The 21,744-nt window shown below is 36.4% G+C and overlaps 1 protein-coding gene across 2 annotated transcripts in view; it reads left to right on the top strand.

Annotated features, from left to right (window-relative positions):
* Nucleotides 1–20,991, top strand: part of NUDCD1 (NudC domain containing 1) — a 40,589-nt gene extending 19,598 nt beyond the window's left edge. For both annotated transcript variants that reach the window (XM_065628233.1, XM_065628234.1), the window contains 7 exons: nt 1,507–1,690; nt 2,627–2,812; nt 5,466–5,679; nt 9,196–9,340; nt 11,543–11,668; nt 14,066–14,225; nt 18,000–20,991. In XM_065628233.1, coding sequence (XP_065484305.1) covers nt 1,507–1,690; nt 2,627–2,812; nt 5,466–5,679; nt 9,196–9,340; nt 11,543–11,668; nt 14,066–14,225; nt 18,000–18,292 — 1,308 coding nt within the window. In that variant the 3' untranslated portion in view covers nt 18,293–20,991. The remainder of the gene's footprint in view (nt 1–1,506; nt 1,691–2,626; nt 2,813–5,465; nt 5,680–9,195; nt 9,341–11,542; nt 11,669–14,065; nt 14,226–17,999) is intronic.
* The last annotated feature ends 753 nt before the right edge of the window (nt 20,992–21,744 follow it).

Raw genomic sequence — 21,744 nt, 5'->3', positions numbered from 1 at the left:
ATTAATGGAAAAGAAATCTAGTATAAAGCTCCCACATTTTGCATCTATTTTCTTTATTAGAGGGCCATTTCTTAAGCAATCAAGGAGGCTTCAGTATTGGCAGGAGCTGAAGTATATGTCCTGAAGTGGAAGATTTCAGCATGATTGATTAACTCCTTCCCCTGCATCTTTTTAGAGTTCAGTAACTGGGAAACGGTTATCCTGTTCTTCAGATGGTTGGTCATGAATGCCAACTGTTTTTTATTCTGTTCTGTGTGAGAATACTGATACATAAATAAGTTACACTGGAATTACCAGTGTAACAAAAACATAAGATTCATGTGTTGAGGTTCTGTCACCATTTAAATTCACTTTTTGAGTATTTAGAGCACCCCGTGGTTTACAGCGATGTTAACATACCAACCCCACAGATGTTTAAACTTTTATCATGTTTCAGTAGTAACAGCTGGATTGAGCCTGTACTCATTCAGCCACTGCAGCTTGAATTCCTTCTCTTTTATTCTTTTGTTTTCGTGTGCTAATGTTCTAACAAATAGAGAATGTTTTATTTCTTCTTCTCCTCTGCTGTTTGGATTCATTTTGGTTTTATCTTCTTGGGCTATTTGCTGAATGACTACTTTTTTGAGAAAAGCTGAAATATTCCCAGCTATAGGTACCAACTGCTAAATGTCTCAAGCTACAAGACTTGAAGTCCTTCTGTATGAAATTATTTCATGTTTACAGTGGTGCTTACTACTCTTTCAATATGACAGTAATATTTACATACTCTGCCTACACAGTCCCATCCAAATATGGATGGACTTTTCCAAACTGTATACATAAAAACGAAAAAAACTTCTAAGCCTAGCATTAATATTATACACCTTAATTTAGTTACAGGCTTTTGTTTCTGACTTTGCTTCATAAACTTGATAGAGAAGGAAAATTTTTTCTCTCTATAGAGACAGTAGCCAGACGAAGAGAGTCCCCCTCTCCTCAGTACTGGTTGATGATGAAACACTGGCAGCAATGAACTGGACCTTTTATCTTCTTGTCTGCACATGTCAAGGTCTACAAAGATTTTTAGGATGTTGGTGTGTCTGGGGAAGTAGGGAGGGCCTTGGTGAAACTGCCCACATTTTCGTCTTGAGTGAGAGACTGTTTTCCCCAGTCGGTACACTGTGTTGATGGATCCTGTTCTGTTCATCAGTTGTTGTACCTCGCTTATTGTGGTAGTAAACAGCCGTAATGCGGTTTTGTGGAGCTTTGTGCTCTCTGTAATGGGTCCTTATGATGATTTTATAATAAGAACAATAATAATGAAAAGCATGTCAGAACAGTGGCTTGATAGCCAAGGAGGGAGGAACTAGAAATGTACAGCATTTGTGGATTCATATTGTCAGAGAGGTTTGTGGGAAGCAAACTTGAACTGATTTGACATTCACTGAAGCCTTTCACTGGTTTCTGAGAAAGAGCAAGACTTTCAGTTTTAACTGACTGACTTTTTACTACAATTTTGTCTTTTAGATTGTGTTTAATGAAGAACTAGGAAGACCATTTATTATAACCCACAGCGTTTCATTTGTAAAATCTGATATGTATTCAGTAGCTGTGCTGCTGCTTAGGGTAGAAAAAGATGAATTGGACGCAAAAGGAAGTGGATTCCATATTACCTTGGAATGGATTACAATTGCAGAGATAAGCAAAGAGGGTAAGTGGTTTACATTTATATTATTGTGAGTAATTTAAATTTAAAAAAAAAAATCATGTTTTTATTCTTTTGTCTTAGAAGTAGATTGTTCTTCAGGTTCTGATATTTCATTTCCCCAAAACATCATCTTGGATTTTACCTAGGTAATTTTTCTTATATTTTGAGACCAAGTTATAGGTTGTAGACTTAAATTCTAACAAACATTTGGAAGATGGGAAGAAGTTTTATAGGTGTGTGGTTAATGTAATTAGAAAACAAGATAGAGCTTTACTTTGTGACGTTATGAAATGCAATTTCTGTTTAGCTTGATCTTGTGGAATTGAGGTTATACAGAACTATTTCTAAATAATGTCTGTTATACTTTTCAAAATGTTGTACAGCTGGATATGGAGTTTTGTTTGGTTATGTTTGGGATTTTTGTTGTGTGTTTAGCCTCAATTAACAGTGTCATGGGATTGGAATTGGTATGAGATAAATATAAGAACTGTAGCATGAAAAGTAAGTACTGCATATTCTAGGTTTTCCTACAGCAGCTCAAAAAGTATCTGGAAAACTTGTTTGTATAGAGGCTGTGAGGGGTTTTGTGAATTGCTGGGCCAGCTGTGATCAGCAAGGCCATCATGAGAAAAAAAGGGCAATCATAGAATCATGATCTTCCCAGATACAGAATCATGATCTTCCCAGATACAGAGTGAGACTGACAGGCTGGTAGTTCCCAGGATCATCTTCCTAAACTTTTATAAATGGGCAATGTTTGGGTAATTTTAGGGTCTACATATTTAAAAAACTCATGGGAAAACAAAAGATAAATTTCTTTTTAAACTGTGGTACTACGACTTAACTGGTAGGATTGCTTAGTGTTTTTAAGTGTAATCAGTATAATAATTTGTCTTTTAGAAAAATATCACCAGTAAGATTTTTTTTTTAATTGTGTAGGTGATCATAGATATGAAATCTTTAAAAGGAGAGTTTTACAAGGAAAATCAGTCCCCCATTATGCAGCAATAGAGCCGAGTGGGGATGGTCTAATGATTGTTTCCTACAAACCATTCAAGTTTATGAAAGATGAAGACGACAAATTAGAAGAAAATGACGATGCAAAAGCAACAAATGAAAAGAAAGGTAAGACTTATCTGTCAGATTATGATAGGCTACTCTCTCTTTTGGCTTAGAAAATAGCTTTTCAGTTTAACATCTGTTTGGAAATTCTAGCAGTAAATGTTTTTCTTTATCTGTCTTTCAGCTTTTCTTTTTTTTAGGACAGATTGGCCTTTTTTTTTTTTTTTTTTTTTTCCCCACCCTGGAAAGTTGTATTGTGCATAAATGTATATGGGAAGCTTTTTTGTATAGGAGACACTTAAAGAATTTTTTTGTCCTAAGGAAAATAATATTTTGCAAACAGAACTATACTAAGTATTTGCTAGTAGTTGAATTGCTGAGGTTGCACCTAAATTGAGACATCTGGCTGAAGTACTCAAATTAAGAAGCCAGTCTTCCTAGATGAGAGAGGGCAATGTGGCACCCATTGACTGCTCCAAATAGTTACTCATCAGAAAGCTCTCTGATATGTAATTTAGTCCTGCCTTCCTAAATTTAAAAAACCAAACAACAACAACAAAAACCAACAAAAATCCAAAAAAAACACCAAAACCAAACCAAAAAACAAAAAACCCACACACAAAACCCAAAAAACCAAAAACAAAACGAAACTTTTTTTAAAGAATGGGAATCCTGTAAAATAGTATCTTTTCTCCAGTGGAAAAGCAGTTCAGAAAAAATAATAAACTTCAACAAAAGGCATGCATACTTTTTTTCTTTGAGAACAAAACAAAATTAGTTATGTAAAATCCTATTAATAAAATCATTTTATCTTAAATATCACTGAATGTTTATGTAGTTATATTTTATTGTTTCATATTTGATTTTTGCTTCTGAATATGAGACATTGGTTAATGAACCAATTCTAACTGAATGATACTAATACAATCTTTGTCAATGGTGTGAAAATCTGTTTGGGAAACAATACAGAAAGATCAATTTTCTCGGATGTATTAATGTTATGCACTGTGATAACTGTGATGTTGTACGTGTAATTGTATGAAGAATAGTGTGTATGTGTAAATGTTGAGGCAAAGGAGTTCTTCAGTACACTGAGCACCATAATGCAATGTCTATGCAGTTACTGCCTGAATTAGCTAGTTCAAGGTTCTAAGGATTTTAAAAGCTTCTTCAGTTGTGTGCCAGGTGTGATTAAAGAAACAGTCAAGGGCGCTATATAGCTCTTAGGATAGCTCATTTCATGCCTGTATCTGTGCACATGGTATTGCCAAAGCCAAGAAATCTGTAATGTGTGGAGTACTGTTTGCAGCAATACCTTTAGAAAACTTCTCATGGTGCAAAAATCTAATGGTAGAGAAAGTACTGACTCCTGAACTCCTAGTTTAGAGGGAAGTCTAATACCTCTTTAAACCTAACATAGGCTGTAGTTTTGGTTGCATGGTTATGTAAAATTGCAGGTATAATAGAGATCAGATAATGAAACAAAATGTGCTAGCAATAGAGCTCATTTTTATAGGATTTTACAAAATAGATAAATGTTATGGTGGTTATGTCACACATCAGTGTTTTGGTTTTTAATTTGCTCCTTCATAGTCTCCTCCACACGCTTTTGACAGCTTATGAGAAGGCTCTCTTGAAGACCAGGGAGAGGGGAAGTCTAAGCTACTTATTTGGTGTCATTCAGTTTCCTTATAAACTAAGACTATTACTATCAGATACAATCTGTGTCAAAGTTTAGAATTTTGAAGGCTGTCATATCTCAGATATTAATAATCTCTGGGAAGCGTATTTGTAGCACCTGTGACTGGTCCACTGCAAACAGGAACCTCGGGCTAAGGGACAGCAGTGTCACAGTCCTTCAGAGTCACAGCTGCTGACATGAAGCTTAGATCAACTAACTCTTGTATTGTGTTGTGACAACCTGAGAGCTTCCAAAGGGCCTGTCCGTACTTTACTTTTCCTCTAAATAGGAAGGTAACGTGTACAAGATTGCTCTTTAGAAAAGGAATGCAGCTGTATTTGTGTTTTTTGTGACCAACTGTGCACTATCCGGTCATGCCGTCATAGCCTGCCTTTTGTATAAACATTTCTGTTAAAAGGCCACTTCTTGTAGCAGTTTAATCAAGATAGACATCAGGCAGATTCTAGATCCAGGAGCAAAAGGCAAGCATTACCTCTGGGCAGGCAGTTTTATTTCATCTTCATCAACTGAGGCAGATGAACGCTATTTAGTCTTCTAAAATAATTTCTGGTAATAGTCAGTGTAGCTTCTGGCAAGATAGGGAAGAAAAAAATGTTCACATCTCTGAATGTCATATACTTCTGAGCATGTAGTAGCTTGTCAGTACCACTGCACCTGATGTCCCTTCAAACAAATTCTTAATCATTAATGTTTCAGTGTATTTAAGTACATTTTGGTTATCAAATTTGTACACTAGCATAAACTTAAAATAATAGGTAATGCCAGTTGTATAACTCTATTGACATATTTGAGTATAGACATGAATGTAACTTGCCCTCCAGATGAGGGACACAAATGAACTTGATTGCTAAAAAAAATCTCTCTCAATCAGAATATATTTTATGTAAATTGTTCAGAGTGAAAGTTAAACTCCCACTCTGTCAGGAAGTTCTATTATGTACCTCCCAGCGTTGCATGCTGTGGAAACCAGGACAGCATTTGTAATCTGGTTTGTATTTTTCTGTATGTTTCCAGTTGTAGACCCTCTCTATTACTGGCAGCAGACTGAAGATGATGTGACCATAACAGTTGACATTCCTCAAGACATCACTAAGGATGACATTAAAGTACACTTTTCCCCTGATAACATATGCGTTACACTGAAAGACCAGCCTCCTTTGATGGAAGGAAAACTCTCTTCCTCTGTGGACCATGAAAGCTGTGCCTGGATAATTAGAGACAACAAAAGGTGTGGTATATGGTTTTTAGTTTTCCCATTGTTAGGAACTGATTTCAAAGTGTATACCGCATCTCTGACTTCTGGCCCATCTGGGAATGGACTCATTTAATGCTACACCCTGCATAACTCCTTAAAAGAATCTGTCTCCTCTCCTGAAAATAGTTCACTGGCTTTTGCAATGCTGTCTCACAATACTGGTTCTTTAGCTAATTGTGAAAGTAATTCCCTCCTCTTATGGTTACTTGCTCATAAGCTATATTACCACCTATTCTCTACAACAACATAGAACAGCTTTTCCAAAATAAATTTTTCTGTTTCAGAAAAAAAGTCATTATGTGTAACTGGCTGTACTGACACCTGTATCAGACCAGGAAATTAAAAATTTCTACTACTGAGCTGTGAAGCAGAGTTCTTTGTAATATTAGACTACATTGATGCTCATAATATTAACCTTCTCACATTATTTTCACATGCTTTGCCTGTTTTTATTGGCACCAGAGTTCATGTCCTGTTCTAATGTTGTCAGTTGCCTTTCTAAAACAATATTTTGTGATATGAGCTACTGGAGATTAACCCATGCATACCTGTATCACTACCTGTTTTTTTAGTTTTCTTTGAGAATAATTTTGTCCATTCAGTTCTAGTTGATTATGGTGAATAGGTAAACTGTTAAATTATTTTCATAAAGACAGTGTATCATTATGAAACTTCAGTGATAAATTAAGTAAATTCAGTGATATTTTGAAGTGCTGAAGAAAAACTTCCTTTTTTCCAAATAGCCAGAGAAAACCCAGCTACCAAATGTTAAAAATACCTTTGTAAGCAAAGTAAACTATTGGTTCAACAATTTTTTCCACTGTCTTTTAGGACTGGTTAGCCTGACTTTTACCCAGTTTGTGTTAATAATTTCTACTTCTGCTTTCCACAAACAGAAGCCTTTTTGATAATAATGTAAAAGAAATTCTTCAGCTTTGACTTACAAATTCCTTATTATATTTTCCTAATCCATCGTACATTATGTAAGTGATACAAAATGAATCAGTGTGAACTTAACGTGAAGTAAAGCACAAATAGCCATGTTCATGGTTTCATTTGAGAAGTAAAGTTTTAGTTGTCTCTTTCTTTCTGAAAAAAAAACAGCAAAGCATTGAGAGGAAAACAAAAAGAATTCAGAGCTCCCTAAACCATCGTCAAATTTACTTTTTTTTCCAAAAACCTGTTAGTTATATAATTTTAGTTCTCTGGTAGAGAATTGCAACCTAATTCTGGTCATCTAATTTTGCTTTCTACTTAAACTCTATATTGTTAGTAGAGCCTCCAGGGGGCCCTTCAGAGCCCTAAACTGATCTCAGCGACAAGACGTGTTCAACCATTGTTTTAGGGCTTTTTGTGGGTGCAAATTGTCTGCAACATTTGCATCAATAAAAGTGGTTCATATCTGGAAGGTGACGTAAGTATTCAAATTTATTTCCTCATGTGTTTCTGCACATGTAAAAGGGAGTCTGAAATCCCTTTAATTTTGGAAATGGATCCCTATATTTTTGGAAATGTACCCTTCCAAGTTTTCTATTTGAGACTTCAAGCTAAAAGCTTGTGTTATAAGCCACTTTCTTTGCTGCACTTGACAGGTGCAGTGAACACTTAAATGCACCGTTTTGTCCTACCTTGTAGGACGTGAACTGAGGGAGATGTTGAATGTTTAAATACTGCTGAACATACTCCTCTTGTTCCTTCCACTTAAAAAAGGGATTGAAAGTCTTTGCTCATCTTTGGCAGTTGCACTTCCCCTTGTGGTACCCGGTCAGAACAGCTAGAACTGAAGCACCATCTAAATGGTTCAAAGTAAGACTTAAGTCATGATAAATTAAAGGCAGTATGAGCATTACGAAAAACAAATTGTCGATCCATGCTTTCAATGGTCCTTTTCTTCTTTGTACCCTAATACCATATTACTTCTAGAAGTACCTTGGAATCTTTATGGCGGCTTTTCTCCCTTGTGCTGGTGGGTTTCTGTTTGTCTCCTTGAGGAAGGAGGGTTTGAAAGTCTGGAAGGAAGTGTGCTGGTTTGACTGAAAACGAGTTAATTTTCTTCATGTAGTTAGAAACCTTTCTTTTTCATAGCTAGCACAGTCATTATTTGGACTTAGTTTGAGAACAAGAAGATAACACCCCAGCACAGAGTTAATGTTTTTAATTGCTCTGGTCTGAGAGCCAAGGACGTTCTGAGTGCTCTGCCCACAGGCACGAGGCATCGAGGAAGGGGGGCATGGATGGGGCAGAGCTTGACTGACATCCAGACTGATCAATAACAGTATTCCATCCCATTGGCATCATGTTCCATATTTAAGGAGAGTCGGGAGCTTCCGCTCTCTCTCTCTCTCAGGCGTCCCCACTCTTGCTTGCTCTTGGGCACTTTCTGTCTTGAGCCAGGGGAGTCTGGTTCAGGACATTTAGTTCGGCCTTTTGCTGTTTTGCAGAGGCCTCTGGGCCTTTCTGCCTTTTTTCTCTTTTCTCTCTGTGGGATCGGCTGTTGGGACCAGGTGCTGCTTCCTGGGTCTGGCTGCTTGGCGCGAACCGAGGTTGTGAGGAGTTGCATTGAGTATCTTTTATTTTATCTTTTATTTCTATTTTATACATATATATTTACTAGTAGTGTATTAGTATTTTGTTATTTTATTAAACTGTGCTTTTCTCAATCCAAGTTTCTCCCTTGCCTTTCAATTTTCTCCCCTATTGGGGAGGAAGGGGGAGAGAGTGAGTGAGCAGCTATTGTGGCTGTATTGCTAGCTCAGGTTAAACCATGCCATGGACTAAACACTTTCTGCTTTAAGAGCTTTGTGGTCGTACTTCTGAACTTTGAGAAGTTCATACATTTTACAGTCTGTAACTCAGCATATTGTTTATTTAACCTAGGGGTATGTTTCATTGTTTATAAGTCTCATATTAGTCTCTTAAATGTTCAAGGAGGTGTTTGTCCACAACTACCAGGTATTGATATATGTAGTCTTACTGTAAAATAGAGTTGTCTAGGTTCTTCAGATATTCTCTGTAATATCTGTGAATCTAAGCACCCAAACATTTCTTCACTAGAGGTAAAGTATTCTAACCAGTGCTAGCCATCCATACCTATGGTAGTTACTGTAGCCTCTATAGTAAAATGCTGTCACTCTTTAAATAGATTTTTTTTACAGGTGATCTACGTTAGTTTAAAATATTTTAATAAGACTGCTTCAGGGAAAACTGCATTTACATTGAAAACTCTGAGGACACTTACATGAATACATTCTCTTTGTTCTTAGACTTTTAGAAGTCTCATGTTCTTGGTTTGTTTTTCTTTAGAGTATTTTATGTTAGACTAGCTTATTTTATAAACTGAATGCTAATGGTTTCTGTTATGCAATATTCATTATTAATTCAGTTTGGAGAGGAGAGGTGCTCAAATCTACATTTAGAGCATTTTGACTAATCTGAGAAACAGATGCAGTGTTTTCATGTACTACTCTTTGTCCTCTGTTCGCATTTTAGTTTGGAAATCACTCTAGTTAAGAAAAATGAGGGACCCTGGTGGCCAGAGCTAATAGTTGGTGACACAAGAGGGGAATTCATTATGGACGCTGCCCAACGCTCTGAAATAGCTGAAAGCCTGATGCATCTTACGTCTGAAGTAATGGTACGGAGTTGAAAGTAAAACATTTAAAATTGTGGGTTTGCATTTTGTCTCTTCTTGATATCCTAATTTGCACTTCGTTGATGTAGCTCATCAGTTCATTTACTATTCAGAATCCTAACTCTACATTCATTTTTAACTGAAACTTAAACTGGTGACAGTAGTTGTGAATATACTTTGAACAGTAAAATCATCTTCATGGGGGACTGAATTTAGTTTACACGATGGCATCTATGCACCAAAACAGAAGTCTGATTTAACATTGAAAATATTTTTTTTCCAGCACTTACAATGTGGCAGTTTGTTTTAAGGCAGTTGATTTAAGTAGTTTTGAAGGACGTCTGGTTCTTGTTTAGCAGTAGGTTAGTGACACTTTTATACTGTCTTCCTAGGGATACTGTACTTGATTTATAGACTGAGTGTAAATGATATTTCTAAAAGGAATATTTAGGAAAGTGACTCAAACTTTCTGGCGTTATTATTATACAGGGAGTCTACTTAAAATGTAATTTTTAAACTGCTGTTTGCTTGATACTTCCCATTTTGCTTTAATTAGAAAATGGCATCTCATCTAAAATTTATGAAGTGTGACTCCCTATGGATCTTGATATATTAGTTTTGGATTATTACTTTTTTTTAATAGGACTGAAAAGTGTTTTTAAAATAAATTCTGTTTAGTGCTTAAATTGATTTCCCTCCTTCAAGATATTGTAGTACATCTTTTGAGCATATATTTATTGTGAACTTCAAATTTCTTTTATTTTGTAACTCATACTGAGCTCAAAGTGATGATTATTTTCTGTCACAACTTTTCAGCTTGCGTGCAATAATGATCATGTAAAAAAAAAAATCTTTCCTTAGGTAACTGTTAATTTAAATAAATGTTATGAATTTTGTTATGCTGCAGCTTTAACTACATACTTATAATAAAGGCATGGATTCTTTTTCATAGAATCGTAGAATAGTTTGGGTTGGAAGGGACCTTAAAGATCAGGTAGTTCCAGCTTGCCTGCCATGGGCAGGGACACCTTCCACTAGACCAGGTTGTTCAAAGCCCCATCCAGCCTGACCTTGGACACTTCCAGGTATGGGGCTTCCACAGCTTCTCTGGGCAGCATGTTCCAGTGCCTCACCACCCTTATGGTGAGGAATTTCTTCCTTATGTCTAATGTAAATCTCCCCTCCTTTCTTTTTGGCCATCTCAATTGCTTATGGTAATGATCTTTACCTAGAAGGTTTTTTTTAAAAGCCAGCCAATGAAATAGTAAACTGGAGGCCATTAAGGATCCTTGGTAGAGGAGAGGTGGACCCCAAAGACTGGCCTCTAAAGAGACAAATACCCTATTTTAATTCTCGTATGTTAGCCTGCAGTATGTGACACTTAATTTTCCTGGTTCCTGACATTTAAGGACGTTTCTTTGTTACCTCTCCGTGTTTGTTTTCTTAGAACTTAAATTGTTGTAGCAATTTGGAAAAAAAAAAAAGTGCTGATCTCCTTCACTTTGTGGACTGAACCAAAAGTTAAGCTCTTAATCAGCTGAAATCAGCTTGTTTGTTTTGAAAATTATCCAGGGAAGATGTCATTAGCAGAAGTAAGCTGTTTCTCTATGCAGTAGTGTTATATCTTGCTCTCAAATTACTAGTAAAAATGATGTTTTTTCCTTTCTTTGAATTCTGGGATGTGAAAAAATACTTGTGCTTTTTTCTTGTTTTGAGCGCCTTGAAAAATATGCATAACAGGTTTATTAAATAATTATTAGAAAAGCTAAAAGAAGGCATATATTTAGAGATACTTACAAAATGAATTAATCCTTTTTTAATAGCATTTCTGATGGCAATCTGAAAGAAGCATACAATGATGTAAATTTACTAAGCCTGCATAGGTTTTCAGAATTGTGTACTTTTGCTACTTACAGAAGGGAATTTAATGTCCACGTTTTAGTATGTACCTCTCCTTAAACTGAAATGAATTTTGTTGTACCTACTATTCATGCTGTCTTTCACAACAGAAATGGTTCTGTTCATTTTGAATAAATACATACTAGCTCGATCTTTAAACATGTAAGGATATAGAAATGATTCTTCCTGTTCCATTGAACTTTTTTGGTTATGAAAAGGGATTTATATATATATATGTACATATATATATATTTATGTATTCAGTAGCTTGGAGTTTCAGTGTAGTTCATTGTCTTTTTATTTCAGAATCCAAACCCTGAAAAGGAAAAACCACCTTGTAATGCTCAAGAATTAGAAGAATGTGATGCTTTTCTTGAAGATAGCGCAAGCTTGTGCAGATTTGATGGTAATACCTTGAAAGTCACGCATGTAGTAAGTGCTGCAGGTTATTATACAGAAATATTTTTAAAACATTTTTTATGATATGCAAGTTGAATACTATTATCACAACAAAAATCTGTGCAAACTCTTGAAATGAGATAAATTTATTTCATAATGTAAAATCACAGTAACAACAGACATTATCAACCAATATGTGTTCTTCAATGTCCTTTTAATGTAAAAACAATGCTCCTTTTATTCTGATTTTAAAGATACATATATTTTCACGACTGAGCCATTTGAAAAAGCAGTTATGTCACAATAGTGATAAGAAAGGGGTCTTCTTCAGGGGCATCAAATTCTTCGAGATTCCTTAACTTGCATTTTTCTCAGTAACTTTTCAGATAGCCTGGTAGAAAGTTGGTTCTTTTTACTAAGGAGCTGGAGCATAGATCTCTGTATAATACTTGTTTGTCAATGACACTGGAAATAACAGATTGTAAAGAAAATGGCTCAATAGCAGGCTTGATCTGGTTTCTAAGCAGCCTTGACTAACAGTAAGTTAGGGCTTGATCTGGTCCGTTGGCTAAAGCAGGAAACAAAATAATCATGTGAAAGTGTCACAGATTAAGTTGTCTTGGGGTTTTTTGGAGTTTGGGTTTTTTTTTCAAGATGTCTCTACAAAGCTTATAATAAACACTGGCCTGGATGAGTGTACTCTTTGCTAGGAAAGGAACTGGCTGGATGTTGTGGTGAACGGAGCCAAATCCGGTTGGCGACCGGTCACGAGTGGTGTTCCCCAGGGGTCAGGTTTGGGGCCAGTTCTGTTTAATCTCTTTATGGGACATGGTTTAGCGCTAGAGTTAGCTTATGGTTGGACTCGATGTCGAGAGTCTCTTCCAACTGAAAATGATTCAATGATTCTGTGTTAAGATGTTTGAGGGACTAGGACTTCATACTTTCTGTTTTCCTCAACACATTGCACCAATACATTGTCTGCCTCCTGTTTTCTGTTTTGTTCTCCTTAAGGCACCTTATTAGTGGATTTCTTTATTAGCATTTCTTTGCCTCTTAGTTGCTTAAAAAATTAGTAACACTCATTTCATGATTGCATCTGACCCTAATGGAGGCTGAGGATTATTTAATCTCTTTTGTTGTTTTAATACAACCGAAGAAATTGTATGCCTGTTGAATTGTGTAGTAATAGAAGACTGTTTTCAAGTTGTTCCATTAGACTTGAACTTAATCAGCTGAAATAATTTTATTAGTTCTGCCATAGACTGTATAACTGCAAGGAGACAAATTTCTGGTTCTCAGCAGCTGTTGTTTATGTCCACTGGATCTTATGTTAAAACTAAAATAAGGTCTTTGAGACATCCTGTGACATTTTTACAATGGCAGCATAAAAGGCTTTCAGTTCATAGTCTTTGCCACAATACAGGCAATAAAAAGAATGCTGTGACAACTGCTTGAGAACAATTAGTCAACGAATGTCAGCATCTGAAATTGCTCATTGAGGAGTAATATATCATACCATGTATTGGGGTGTAATCCTGCCTGTTGCAGTTGCAGACATAGCTTCTGGAAATAAAGAATAGTTTAAATGTATTTGTTCATCTAGTAACATGAATAATGTAGATCAGCTCTGAGTACAAAGAGGAATTCCTGAGCATTCTTTCTTGATAGACCTTAAGGGAACAGATTGTTCTTTCCTCTTTAAGCATTTACTAGTCATAGTGCTACGTTAAAAGTATTGCCATTAACGTCCTTTAGAAGGCTTTACATAGAAGACTCAAAATATGTGTTGTTTTATTGCTTATGCTTAGTATTGTTTATTCAGGTAGCACGATATGCCTGTCTTGTCTTTCTTATGTAATTGATCGTGCCTGGTGAATAGAAGTGGTTATTGAATATTTTTGGTGATCTAGACATATTTGATGAAGAGTGTGCTAATCTGAAATTGAGTAATTATTTGACTGTGAGTAAATAAAAAATTGTCGACATTTCATAATTTTAGTATTCTAACTAAACCTTGTTCCAGTGCTGACCACCTTTTACTGCAGAGGGGACAGTATTTCCTTCCCTGTTGGCACTGCAGAAAACCAGACCTGATTACTTAGAGATAACATTTTCTTAACATCAGAAGTTGTAGGTTAGGATCTTCTATCCTAGAAGACCATTTTTACGCAAAACACATTGCCATTTGCTTGAGTAGTGGACATAATGTTTTCCTAAATACTATGCCAAGAAAATCGCATCTCCTTGAAATGTGTTACCTACCTGTAGTGTATTGAGCTGTTGATCAGTGGGATGCTGCGTAATGTGTTCAAACATTTTGTCAACTAACAAACACGAAACTGTTGATGATCTCACTTTGGCAGTATGTATGACAGACTCTGCTATTTATGCTTTGAATCAATATTTTGTATTTCTTTGTTTTGTTTTCAGATTAATCTTGGAAGCAACCAGTATCTTTTCTCAGTCGTTGTGGATCCCAGAGAAATGCCGTGCTTCTGCCTGAGGCATGATGTTGATGCTCTTCTCTGGCAGCCCCACTCTGACCAACCAGAGAACATGTGGGAGCACATTGCAACTTTTAATGCTTTAGGTAGGAAGTTAACTTCCATGTCACACTTCTGTATCTCAGACTTTTCTACCTGAATACTCTTAATATGGCTTCTGTTGATATTTCACTTAATTGAACTTGAATTGAAAGGTACTATAATTATGTTGATAGCAGCATGCTAGTCTAACTTTAGAAATATTAGAGCATAAGAAATAAAATATTTATTCCTTGGGAGGAGAAGAAGCCTCTTCAGACCATATACAGGATGGAAGCACGGTAAAAAGTAGAGTTCATTGGATAAGTGACCTCAAGTTAAAGGCTTAAAAGCACAATCAACACCTTAATAGCCATACAGAAATCATCAGGGGAACAGCTGCAGTTCCTTGGTGACATGTCCAGGTGTATATATGCTTATGGTAAGATGTTTTAATAAGTGACCTTTAGATTTCTCCTATCTTGTTGTCCTAACTGACAAATCTGAAGAACTGGAAATGGTTCTTCACTGGTTCTTCTGTTATAATAGCTAGGAGCATCAAATGGTGCTGGTACATAGTAGGTTAAAAAGAGGCTAAAAGAAGTACTTCCCATATATGTGTTTAAGATATGGAACCCTCTGCTGCAAAACTTGGTGGACCTGGAAAGTTTTCCTGAATAGTTTTTTTTTGGGGGGGAGGGAGGAGGTGGAACAAAAACAACAACAAAACAACAACAAAAACCAAACAAAACACCTAACCACCACAAATAAAAAGACCCATGTTGTGACAGGAAAAATGAATCAAGAGTGTAACTGTGCCAGCTCTGGGTCAAGAAGTGTCTGACTGTTCTGAAATTACAGACTGCCAGCAAACTAGAAAATGTGATTGTAAAGAACATTAGTTATTGCTGTATTCTTGCAATCAGGACTAAGAACTTTTTTACCCTGTTGGAAACAGAATCTTAAAATTCAGAAGCAGAAAGTACTTTGAAAAATATGGATGCAAGAGTAAGAATTGGCCATAATTGCCATATCACATCAAATCAGATGGTCCGCATAGCCCAGTATTGTATCTGTCAAGTAAGAAATAGATCAATCAGTTTTCATAAAAATTAATCTGGTCCAGAATTTACTTCTGCTGTGACAACTATAGTCTTCATGTTCTCTAAGTGTTCTCTAGACCAATTCCTTCAGTAATGCCATGAGTGTGGCAATTTATTCCCTCCCTCCTCCAAATACATTTGTTTGACCACGCCACTCTCAGTCTGGGTCCAAAATGAAAGGGAAGGTATTAGCTGCTTAATAGAGCTCACATAGGTTATTGTAACACATAATTGGTTTTGTGCTGAGTTTTTGCAATTTCTTTAGTTTTATAATAGGAATGATTTTTAGTAGCCTGTTATTTTAACTTAATATCAAATTAGGCTGTAGCCATCTTATCAAATCCTCTAACAAAAGAGATTAATTTTGCCATTTCTTTGTTTACTCATTTCAAATTTCATTATTCTGGGAAAATGAGATGATAAGCATTAAGATGTGGGGTTTTTTTTCAAATTACTATTTGTTTCAAGTTTCTATGCTGACTTTGTAGTCCTGCTTTAAAAAATGTGTTTGTATTGTTTTGAAAATAAGAGGAAGGAAGTTATATCTTTGAGCTTTTTGTACCTAAGGTGATAAAAATCAGCATTGTTCCGCTACTTTTTTCTCCTCATTGTACTGTCATTTTACAGTATTAAATTGAAGTTGACACTTCTGTACTAATCTAGTTCACCTTTTATGAGCCAGGGGTGATGTAAGTCATCAGCTTGTTTATCTACAACCAAATTTTGGTTGCAAGAGCTAGTAGTAAAAATTAGTATTTTCTAGATTAAAAGGCTAGTTTTCTAAAACCTACAGTATTCGTTATATTGACCAAAGCACCGGTAGTAGCTCTATTTCCTTCTTCCTCTGCTTGAATTTTTGGAATTAGTTTTTAACAGGCTATACAAAGATGACTGAAAAATTAATTCAGGCTTGGACTGAAACCCAAGGAAGGAGCCAAAGGAAAGCTGAAGGCACCAAGTTTTTTGTTCTGTATATCTGTCCTAACAACTTTCTGCTGAAAGAAATCGCTTGGTCTTGAATAGACCTTTGGCCATTGACAGCTGACGACTGGCTGCTGGTTGAAGAGCAGTTGTGTGATCTTGCCCATTCTTACCACAGTTTACTGAAGAAGCCTGGATCTTTCACTGCTCATTAGTCTCGCTCTGTAAATCCCTTGCTGCTAACGGGGTTGTATCTATAAATCAGAAAAATAGAGAACGGTGACATTTTTTTAGATTTGTTTAAAAAAAAAAAAAAAATTCTGGGAAATCCTGTTTAAATACAAGTCCCCTGGCTGCAAGCCTATAGTTAATCCTGCTTTCATTGTTAATGCCAGTGTTTAAATATATGAATTAATTAATGAACTTACACTTGGAAAGTTTTTCTTGCTGTCCTAATATAGTATTTCCCACTACAGCAATTATTTCAATTGATTGTCTAGCCATATATTTACTAATTGTTTTGTGGTGAAAACTGTCAAACTGAATGTTTTGAGGACAGTGGCAAGCATTTGTAAATTTACAAGTCTTAAGCTTAACATCAAAAACAAAACCAAAACAAAACAACACCCAGGGCATGAAAGTGAGCTGTTAAATTGTGGTGATGCTGTTGCCCTGGTGCGGAGCCAGCACGGCACAGCTGCTGGGTCCCTTCCCATTCCCCGTCCCTGCCGACAGTGGGACTGGACAGTGCTCTTGGGTCAGTTGGGGTCACTTGTCCTGGTTGTGTCCCCTCCCAACTTCTTGTGCATTCCCAACCAACCGGGGCGCGAGGTGGGCAGAGCTGGAAAAATAGAAAGCCATGACAATGCGCAAGCACTGCTCAGCGACAGCCAAAAAATCGTACGATATCAACACTGTTCTAGTCACAAATTCAAAACACAGCACTTCATGGTCTGCTGTGAAGAAAAACTAACCCCATGCCAGCCAGCCCCAGTACAAGTACTTTGACCTCTGTCCTGTGATAATACGAGGGACAGCCCAAACCAGTACACTTGAGCCTGCTCGCTGTTCTCAGAGCTGCTTTCAGTGATAACCATTGCCGTGCATCGTGCAATGGGAGTGAAGTGCATAACCTTCCAGAAAAACGGTAGATCACTTTGCAAAGATTGTGTCTCAAGTCTCTTTGCAGAAGTCTGAAAGGAAATCAGTTGGAAATAAGTCTGTTTACTGATTGAGTTTTGTAACAGAAGAGGAAAAGGAACAGCTTTCTCAGTGAATATTGGCAAAGATTACATTGTGGTGAAAAGTAATTCGTGGGGGTTTTTTCAGTCAGTTCTAAACAGAAAACAAGTTGTGTCTGTTCAAGATTAGGTAGACTCAGAAATCTTAAATTGTAAATATAACTACAAACTGGGGGATGAGGGGAGAGAAGAACTTTATTCAGCTTAGTACTAGTATTGGGCCAAGACATGTATCTGTGCCTTACGATCCTGCTGAGAAAATGGAAGAACTTCTGGGGTAGAGAGGGGCTACATGTGGGAACACTATCGAGCTATTACATACATGCACATCAAAAACGCCAGTTAGGAAGATGTGCAGAAGAATTGTGTATTAGTAATTGGTATTAAATTGATTAATGCATACCTCCAGAAACTCTTGGTTTATTTAATAACAACATGTATGTGTGTATATATATATATATTTTTTTTTTTACTAATTGCTTATTATTTTTTAAACTAAGCTTGATTTTTTTCTTAGTTAGAGTGCTGGTGAAACCAATATTTACTTCTCCCTTCTACTTATTTTTGGGCTATGCAGGTTATGTACAAGCATCAAAGCAAGACAAGAAGTTCATGGCTTGTGCTCCAGATTACTCCTATGCTGCTCTTTGTGAGTGCCTGCGACGAGTTTTCATCTATCGTCAGCCGACTCCTCTGTCCACAGTTCTCTACAACAGGAGGGAAGGAAGACAAGTAGGACAGGTTGCTAAGCAGCTTGTAACGACCCTGGAAGCCAGTGATCCTATCTTAGGCTTTCAAGCTACAAGGGAGAGATTATTTGTTCTCACAACAAAAACCTTGTTTTTAATAAAGGTGAACTCTGGAAATTAATTATTCAATATATTCTGCTATAATTTGAGTTAACAATTTGTTGAAGAACTGGCTGGGTTAATGGTCTGAGAAGTTCAGTACAATTTGCTTAATTTTAAAAGGGAGATATTTTACAGGGGATTTAACATTTCATTATAATTTGTGAGATGGCGAGACAGTTTTGTCAATTTTGCTGTCACTGAATTAAGCTTTTCCAGAGCTATGGGAAACTGTCTTATGCGCTAACAGCTTTCTCAAAGCAATCATCAGAGGCTGCTATTGCATAGGTAAATAGATTCATGCCTTTTTTTTTTTTTTCCCGAATGATTGTGTTTGCCGTACTTCTGAGTTTTGAGAATTCACTTCTGATTTTAAATGGCACTGTTTACCTATGAAAGAAGTAGATAAAGAAAATAAAGCCTGGAGTTACAAGCATATGACATGCAAAGTAGTGTGTATCATAAAGAAAAAAATCCCAAACTGAAATACCATTGGCTAAAAAAATGATTTAATGTTTCAATAGTCAGTAGTATTGAGTGAAATGTGAATGGAATGAATAGAGTGTTATGTTTCATATACAGGTAATTAATTCAAGTGACGTAATGTCATTGTATATGCAGATTTTAGGTTATTGATTTGAGACTCATGCTTGCAGTGAAATCTGTTCATGTTTTAAGAGACACTAGAATAGCTTTTAGTAGCTTTTTCTTGAAACTAAGGGTGAATGTATAGCTGGTGATTACATATTGAATGGTATGAGTCAAGGCCTAGTTACACTCTCAGTTGTGTCATTTTCACTTGACATAGTACTTCACCTCAAGTGAGTAATTTACAATTAGAAAATTGCTAACAGGAAAAGCACCTGTATTGTAACCTGAGATGGGAAATGCAGAAGTGCTGCTTCTGCCTCAGATGTCACTGTAAATACTGTGTAACTAGTTAATCATTCTGTCATGATGGCAAGTCCAAATGTGGTATATGCAATGGAGGAGCACACAGGGCATGAGGATGCTTCTGTTTACCAAACTGGCTTGAGTTATATCTGAAGATTTTTGTTTCTTATTTTAAATTGACGTTGTCAATACAGTTAAACCAAAAAAGAGTCAGTTGTGACAGTTCCACCCTGGGTTGGTTTTTTTTTTCAGTTTCCTTACAAGTCCGTAGCAAAGCATGCCTAATCGATATGTTGTGAACTGGCAGGCAAGTTGTACCAAAGTACTTGCCAGACACAAATTACTGAGACACAAGTACAACAAGTGGCCTAATACTTTGCATCTCTTCCAATATTGTTTCTGAGCTCTGTGAAACTCTTTATTGTGAGGAAAATAAGTGTTCATTTTTAATGGACTTACAGTTTCTTAGCTGTGATTGTTTTGTCTCTCCTGTAAATTCTCCAGACTTGTATTGGTGAAATGATTAAATAATATACTGAGAATTTAAGAGAGAGACAAACACTTGTGGCTTGCAAAAAAACCCTCCGAAGTCAGTAGGATTTCAAGGAACCTGATTTTCTTCCTCCTTACAGCAGTATAACACTCTCTATCCAATATTGAAAAGTTTTTCCTCACTCTTACCTGGGTAAGTTAAAAAAGACTTGATTTGCAAACCTTCCCTTCTCATTCTGTTTTTTTAAAACTGTCTTGAAAATGCTTTTTAAAAAGGCTCAGTGAACATATTACTGTTTCATGACTGTTTTCCATCTAAATTTTTAATTGTTGGGCAATAATGTGAAACAAGGTGGTAGAATTCATGCAGATGTCCTTTAGAAAAGATTTTATGTAGTTGATTACTTTGCAACGTAAAGCATGTTCTTTGAGAATTAGATGAGTATTGCTTAGTAACCTGCGAGTTAATCACTCGGAACACAGAAGTAAGAACACGTCATGATGTCTGGGAAAGGGAGGAGTGAAGAGGGAGTGAGGGATTCATAACCCACTGGCTTTTGTAACTTCAGGTCTGTTGCAGGAATCTTCAGTATAGATGAGAATTGCAGCTGTTCTTTGTCAAATTCTCCTTGCGATGAGCTAGATATCTGGAACCATACTTTTGCTGTCTCCTGCAACAGAAGAAACAAAGTCAAGTAAAATGGTTACCTCTTCAGAGACTGTATGATAATGACCAAATGACAAAACTTCACATTCTGCCCAAATGTGTGTCTATTCCAAGAGAGTTCTTGTTTGTGCCTGGGAAACATGGGGAAACAAATTCACCCCTTTTTCCATGTGACTCATCTATTTGTAGTCGTGGTGTTCTCAGAAAGGATATGTCAGACAGTGTCTCTCTTATTTTGCTTTCTATGAGAGTTAAAGGCATTGTATTATTCAAAAGATTTGTTGCCTTGAGGAATGTTGCATGCTGTTGCACAGCAAGCTACTGTAATTAAATGGCTGCGAGCCACAGAGAGGCACTTACTATCAGCATTTCCATTTCTGTGTTCACTTAATTTTAAGGCTTATTTGTTAAGCGTATTATTGTAGGCTTATACGAAGTATAGAATGTGGATATTTAAAAGAGGTGGTTTTCTGAGAACCATACTTCAATTTTTCTAGGATTTTATTTCTTGAAATCTTACATTTTAAGACATAGTACTTCCTGAGCCGTTCCAATCACAATCTGAATCTCTGAGAAAATATTTGGCTGTTACAGACTTGCATTATTTATTTCTTATATTCTTTTTCAGTGTTTTCATTGACTGCATATTTGGAATGTATCATGTATTATTCTACAAGTTTAAATAAATTGAAAAAATGTTAAATTTATTAATAAAGGGGTTTAAAAATTATTTTAAAGGATTTCTGGTCATTTCAAATGTGTATCCTTCCAATGCTACTGGAACAAAATAGAAAAAATAAATTCCTTAAAATAAGACTTGTTATGTTAAGGAGTTTCCTGTTAGGGCAAAGTTCTGACGAGTGTCTGCACTGCAAGGCTGTGCCTGTTGCACTCCATATTCACTTCTGGGAAAACCCTTGTATCTGCCAATGTGCAGATTTACAGAGGTCGCTACTGGAGCGGCTGGGTACATATTCAGGTGTGTTCTTGTGTTAAAGTGCACATTGCATCCCCTAATCCTGTGTCTCTGTTGTGCACAAGACCCAGATGATCTGGACAAACCTCTCTGGATGGAAGAAGGAGGAAGACCGGCACATCCTCCTTCTCCCCCGGCCTCTGTCCAGGGTCACTTTTCTGCAGGAGAGGGAAGAAGAGGAAGGATTTTGTCTGTCTATGTCCTGTGTCAGAAAATGGTTCTTCATTAGTGAAACAGCAGACCCTGTGAGACTAACACATAAGATTGAAGCTTATATTTTATTTCAGTTTGCTGTGCTTTGTTTCAATAATGGACATTATTACCACTATAACTTTGGAATTTCCTTGCCTTCTGTCAATTTATTTTTTCTGTTCTCATTATGTAAATTAGATGAACTTGAAACCTGCAGTCAATCACACATTAGCATGTAATAACGATTTTTACT

This window comes from Caloenas nicobarica, chromosome 2 (genome assembly GCF_036013445.1).
Source record: "Caloenas nicobarica isolate bCalNic1 chromosome 2, bCalNic1.hap1, whole genome shotgun sequence".
In the NCBI taxonomy this organism is placed as follows: domain Eukaryota; kingdom Metazoa; phylum Chordata; class Aves; order Columbiformes; family Columbidae; genus Caloenas; species Caloenas nicobarica.
Note: the sequence above shows the minus strand (reverse complement) of the source record. Positions and strands in the feature narration are given on the sequence as shown.